The following is a 6,589-nucleotide window of genomic DNA, read 5'->3' as shown; positions in this document are numbered from 1 at the left end:
AATTATGACTTTGAAAGTCGAAATTATGACTTTAAATCTCATAATTATGACTTTAAATCTCATAATTATGACTTTGAAAGTCGTAATTATGACTTTGAAAATCGAAATTATGACTTTAAATCTCATAATTATGACTTTGAAAGTCGAAATTATGACTTTAAATCTCAAAATTATGACTTTAAAAGTCGTAATTATGACTTTGAAAGTCGAAATTATGACTTTAAATCTCATAATTATGACTTTGAAAGTCGAAATTATGACTTTAAATCTCATAATTATGACTTTGAAAGTCGTAATTATGACTTTGAAAGTCGAAATTATGACTTTAAATCTCATAATTATGACTTTGAAAGTCGAAATTATGACTTTGAAAGTCGAAATTATGACTTCCTGTTGGTCTTTTTTATTTTTTCATGGCGGAAATGGGCTTCGATACACACCTTTCCACCGCAACCCCTTTTTATAGCAAAATAAAACAGATTTTGCTATTTATCATACTGAAAAAATGGCTTCACGGTAACAAATCTACATTTTTGTGTGATGCATGAAGTGTCAGATGGTAATTATTTAAAGTTTTTTTTGTATGAATTATATATATTTGGGTAGAGGGATGGCTCCAACTAAATGCACTTTTATCTATGTTTTCTATTTAGTTCATAATTAAAGGTTTTCTGAATAAGACAACTAATTACTTATGAACTCAGCTGATGAAATGTGGGATATTTCCCAGGACTGAAGAAATAAAATCATTCTGTCAGGTGACATCAGGGATCCTGTCTGCATTAGGGATTGAACGTGTTGATGTTTAAATGCTGCATTTACTTCACAACCATCTGCTTCAGTGTTTCAACTTTATTAAGCCATTACCAGTTACATGAAAGATAGTTACGCTGTAAAATAGTAAACTGTTATGAGAATAAAATGGCCAGTTGTGTGCGTAGTTTTCCATTTAAATAAGCATGTATGTTATAAAGTGAATGTTTGCATATTTGACTGGCAAATAACTTTCCCTTTGCACAATTGTTTTTCATCAGACAGATAGAAAAATACATGCAAATATCATGCATACATGATGTTGAACATAACCTAAAAATTGTGCAGTCTCATATTATAATGTCTGACATGTAGGTAGCTGCTGTAAGAATCACCTCTTTGGACAAGATTCTCACAAACACTGTCATCTCAAATAAATGTGCTGGAGGTCAAAGGTGTGAAACAAAGTGCACATATACTGCAAATGTATAGTCAATAAACATTAATCTCATGCTGTATGCTAAATCATGCAAATGAGTCTGGGGAACAGCCATGAACACTGCCTAGTTGAGTCAGGTGAACTTGTCTAAGATGAGATTCCTGCACTTCCTCAGCAGGTTTCTATTGTTTCACTGAAGGTAAGACTGCTAAAAACTACTTTTTAAACTTTTATTTCTACCTGTTAGTTCAACTAAAACATTTTTGTGAGGAAAAAATAACAAATAGATGAAGTTAAAATGTGCCGTATAAGTGTGCTAAAAGTAAGAGAACAATGGTTTATGTTTTCAAAACATTTTCAAATAAAAGAAATACTAATCTGGTTTGATAAAAGACAAACTTGGACACATGGGCTGGACAAGTCAAATGAATCGGTCTAAAGTAAAGGACATGTTTCTTTTTGTAAAACTGAAGGTGTTTTTTGTTTTATTTAATTTAACAATCAAGCACAGGACTGAAACATCATGACCTACCTTTTCCCTGCTGGAGGCAGATGATAGCTGTGATACATGACTGGACAGTTGTGCAAAAGTGATCCTCACATAGAGTAAAAATACAGATACTTATACTTTTTTTCTTCTGTGTTTCTGATAACAATCAGCTAACATATCTAATATGATCAATAAGCACTTTTCATTTCAAGAATCTAGGTTACTCATCATTATCATTTAAACTGAATGTTTTACTTCTGCTTGCAATTATTCAACATTTTACAAAACAGTCTTTTCACTTTAGCTTTAGTTACATTGTAATTCTGAGTGAGGCTCAAACTGAATGTATAAATCATCTTTGAAGCTTGTCTTTTTTCTGAATGATAGAAAACTGATCATTGACATCTGGTGACTTTAGTTAAGGAACATTTCCACCATCTGACATGTTCGTCTCAGACTTTGATGGTGTAAAAAATGAAAAACACTTCTTGGAGGATGCAATCCTTCCGCTGGTGATCACAAGACTGGAAATGAGTGGAGTAAGTTTGTTGTTTGATTAAAGTCAGCGTGTTTGTCCACAATTTGTTTCAGATTCAAACATTTCTGACTCTTTGTAAAGCTATTGGTATCATATATCGTGTTTTTTAATTTCTTCCATTTGCAGTTCCAGTTTGGAGATATCATTTCTTTTAAAACTAAGTGTTTAGTAGGAATTCGCTACAAACACTTTGCTGTCTATGTGGGAGATGTAAACATTTGTGGCCAAAAGGCAGAAGAAAATGTTTATGAACTATCAAGTGAGTCAATTTCCAAATTAGGAAAACATTATTCTAGTTTTAAAAACTGCATTGACAGTACAATATGTTGATACATTGCTGACATTTACATCAAAGTCTGTTTTCATTTGGTTACAGAGAATTATAATGGTTGTAAATTTTCTAAACTCAGGACGAACGAAGAGCCTGAGGTGAACAACTACCTCGATGACTATACGGACCCTTTGACAGGAAGAACTTACAGAAAAGGAGATGACAAAGACATACTCGAGCGGATCATTGACACGTTTCAGGACGGCAGATGGTACGGCCCACTTCACAACAACTGTGAACACCTGGCTACTTACGTGCGATACGGAGTGAAGGTAGCACTGCAGGTATTTGATTCGTTCATGTAGTTTTTGTTCCCATCTCTTTTCTTCCACAACAATGTCACAGTTCATAATTTCTTAAAAGAACTGCTTTAGAGCTACAGAACGTTGCAAAGGTTTTAAAACACATTGGTTCATCGCTTGATTATGAAAACCCTTTTTATGTCCGAATCATTCATAGGTAAGATTTAAGGTTAAAAGACAAACACCATTCATCTGAAAATGGTCAGATTGTGCACAGAAAATGAGTAAACAGTTTTATTATTTTCCCCTCTGGAAATAATGTGACTATAAATAGACTGGACTGAATTGTAGCTGATCAGTTTTGTGAAGATAACATTCCCATCTGTTTTTTTTTTTACATTATTTTTACTCTGAAAAAGACTTCACAAGTTCTGACTTCTCCGTATGATGTACACCAAATAGAAAAGGCTCACATGATTAGTCATATTCAGTCTGTATTTTCTTGTCTTTCAGACCACAATGTATGAAACCTCTTTTGTTTTATTTTTACAGCTCAACATGACTTGTGAGGGTCTCATATTCTGCAACGATAAGATAGATGAGAAACATTTACTGGAGTACCTGAGGAACAAATAAAAATGTCCCTCTCATCAAAATGACTAAGATTTTTGTCAACACTCAACATGTCCTGCTGAAGGAACATCAGAGAAGTTCTGTATGTGAAGTCTACACTGAAGAGGACAAAGTTTTGAGTATGCAATCTTTAACACTTTTTACAAAAGAAATACACAATAAAATAATAAAAGCATTTTAATTGTTGCTTTTATGCTTCATGCCAAATTATATACACTTCATTTTAAATGCATATTTTGAAGTCTTACATGTTGGGAGACATCCAGCTCAAAATAAAGATGTGAAAATGTGACTGGAAGTGTGTTTGTGTGCATCTGAACAAGCAAACAGCTATTAGAATAGAAGGTAAACTTAAAGTTAATGTGAAGCAATTAAAAGTTTTATTGTCTGATCATAAATAACAGTAGCATCTAAATGCTGTTTGAGCCACAGGTCATATGAAGAAAGCTAACTCTTACAAACAACAAGTAAAGACACAAAGATCAATTCTGTTTCACCTGTTCTTATTTTTTCATACACTTTTAGAATACTGGGTTTATAAGCATTAAACAATTATTGATGCTCTTTCAGCCCCCAATCGTCAGTTAAATAAATATTTAACTACAATAAAAGACAACTGTTGTGCTCATTCTATGTGAGGACATCTTAGTAAAGGGTAGTGTGTATGTCTTTAATTGAAATTTCTCAAACAATTAATCGTTACATCAACACAAAGAAACAGTTGTTGAAATGCTGTTGATGCTTCGTGTCATTTTTCTTTTGACTTACTGAAGTAGCACAATTTAATTAATGTAACATGTCTGATCAATGGCTCCCACCATAGTGCAGTCTTCTTCATCAACATTTTTATCTCGACTTGTTCAGAGTAACTACTCCACAGGTCGGATGCCTTTGGCCTCCTCGACTTTCCTCAGGGTCTCGTCCCACTGGGTGAACTGCTTGGACATCAGGAACATCTACCAATCAGAAGTCACAGATCAGTGGGTGGAGAGTTGAGAGCAGCAGAATGGCTTGAGATAGATCAGGTTAGGAAGTGAAAAAAGTTGTAATAACACAATTGCATATTTCTGTGGTGTTTCTTTGTTGTGTATTGTATTATAAAAAATTTTACTGTGTATAGTACCGTTTTGTTGTATTCTTCAAACAGCTTCTTCACTTCCTGGTACTGAGTCTCAGTTTGGTCCTGAAAGATAAACCAACTGGCTTAGTAAAAGCTATAATGATCATTTTAAAGAATCAGCGAGGCAGACAGAAAAATAAAGAGAAATGGCTACCTGCTGTTTTATGTGAATCTGAGACAGTCGCTGCAGCTTAGTTGCATGTTCGGGTACATCTGTGAACAGTGAAGACAGACAGCTGACACAAGCTTCACAGTAAAACCAAAGGGAAAAAAACAGCTCCCATTTCATGTATTCAGCAGCTAAAAAGATTTAATTAGTAAATAGACTTTAAATCCACAATGCATGTAGTTAATAAAGGTTAAAACACAGCATTTCTAAGAGATAGAACAGTAAATGTTTGTTTCTTCTTGGTTGACATGATAAAATAATAGAAAATTAGTTGTCATTATGTTTCCAAGAGTATCAAACCTCTGATATAAGTGCTGTCCAACAGTGGCTGCAGATTGTTGACCTGCTCCAACAAAGCAGCCTGAGAGAGCAAGGAGTCCTCCTCTGTGCAGAAACATAAAATAAATATAGTGAACTTTACATAATATAAAGCTATAATTAATTATTCTGAGTGTAATATTGTAAGTATTTTAATGTTGCACACATTTATTTTCATAAAACAACATTTTATTATATGCATTCAGTGTCTTTCTAGTTCATACCAGCAAGAATAAATTCCAGTTTCATTGCATCAGGAACAGTGATGTGATCGGTGAACTGAGGATCCAGGTACTTCATCAGGTCTTCAACTGAACACACAGAGGAATACAAATTAAAATGGATACAAAGCAGTACAGAAATTCCTATAAACATTGTTGTACCGTGTCACCCCTTCTTGGTATGACTTGTAAATACTGCTAATGGTGAGTGGTCACCTTAATTCCCAATGGTTTACAAATATGCCGGCAGAGCCTAATAAATTATTAAAACATCCAGTGACTGATACTGAACTGTGACTCACTCTTCTTGTGAAGGATCTTTACTCTCTCTCTCTTGTTGGCTGTGTTGGTCAGACCTGCTTGAATCCTGGCCAAAGATTCTGCACACTATATAATAAAGCATATTAATTAGTTAAAAATGACAGTGATGAACAAATGTATAAAAGTAACTGGAACACCTTAGTGTCAAAGTAGTTTTCTTTTACCACATGTGGAACTATGCTTATTGTCAGATGAAAATAGAAGTGCACAGTAGGTAACATATTAAAAGAACTGACCTTTCAGTTGAAAAGACAGTTCTTACCATTAGTATTCAATATTATATAATATAACAGCGACTTGAAAAAGCCCCTTCAATGCCTCTTTTTGTTAGCATTCACATGACGGCACACTAACGTGGCACCCCTTATGGGGTCAAAAACGATGTTTATCACAAAGTCTTAATAACAATGGAGTGTTTTACATTGCAGTGAGTGGCTTGAGTTTATTTCAGAGACATGCATGAGACTTTATGTGCACTGATAACAGTCTACTTAGACTGACTAAAGATACACAGACAACAAGCGACTGCTTTACTGAAAACTACAAACCTAACAAACAGCTTGAAATAGATATTACTACAGTTATGACGTCAAAACTTAATGTTTTATTAATGTTTGTTTCTGCTAACAAATAATCTGAATTCACATTACAGAGCTTTGGTAAAAACCAAAAGGGCGTTCACTCGGAGCTACTGACAAAACCATCGTTCGCTATGCTAATGCTAAGCTAAATGGTACATAACATTTCTTTAAATTCTTTATGGAAAAAATGCTAGGAGCGGACCTTGATAGGTTTTCCACTTTTGTTCTTTCTTTCGCCGTACATTCGGTTCTCCAGCGCCTGAAGACGGATTTCAAGGCTGTCCGTGTCCATGTTTTGGTTCATTCTCGAAGCTACAGATGAACACAGCTACGGAATAGCTTTACGCGTCGCACAATGATGACGTATATGTACCGTTTCTTTTTGTTTCTTTCGTTTTATCCAAACTACCTTGTAACGAATATTTTTTTAATA

At 34.3% G+C, this 6,589-nt stretch overlaps 1 protein-coding gene across 1 annotated transcript; it reads right to left on the bottom strand.

Annotated features, from left to right (window-relative positions):
* Window positions 1-3,588: 3,588 nt before the first annotated feature.
* Window positions 3,589-6,527, bottom strand: dctn3 (dynactin 3 (p22)). The gene is made up of 7 exons (XM_017428495.3): window positions 6,359-6,527; window positions 5,557-5,641; window positions 5,258-5,344; window positions 5,016-5,099; window positions 4,701-4,759; window positions 4,550-4,609; window positions 3,589-4,382 (listed from the first exon to the last, which is right to left on the bottom strand). The coding sequence occupies exons 1-7, from the start codon at window positions 6,458-6,460 to the stop codon at window positions 4,296-4,298; spliced, it is 564 nt and encodes a 187-aa protein (XP_017283984.1). The 5' UTR covers window positions 6,461-6,527; the 3' UTR covers window positions 3,589-4,295.
* Window positions 6,528-6,589: the final 62 nt, after the last annotated feature.

The sequence above is a fragment of the Kryptolebias marmoratus genome, linkage group LG16 (assembly GCF_001649575.2).
Source record: "Kryptolebias marmoratus isolate JLee-2015 linkage group LG16, ASM164957v2, whole genome shotgun sequence".
NCBI lineage: Eukaryota > Metazoa > Chordata > Actinopteri > Cyprinodontiformes > Rivulidae > Kryptolebias > Kryptolebias marmoratus.
This window is presented reverse-complemented; position numbering and strand designations above follow the sequence as displayed.

Bases quoted from the DNA above. Each gene is read 5' to 3' on its own strand.
- dctn3 (XM_017428495.3), bottom strand. From the start codon at position 6,460: ATGAACCAAAACATGGACACGGACAGCCTTGAAATCCGTCTTCAGGCG. The intron at 5,345-5,556 runs GTGAGTCACAGT...CTGTGTGTTCAG, and splicing joins AAAGATCCTTCACAAGAAGA to TTGAAGACCTGATGAAGTAC. The intron at 5,100-5,257 runs GTATGAACTAGA...GTTTCTGCACAG, and splicing joins ACTGGAATTTATTCTTGCTG to AGGAGGACTCCTTGCTCTCT.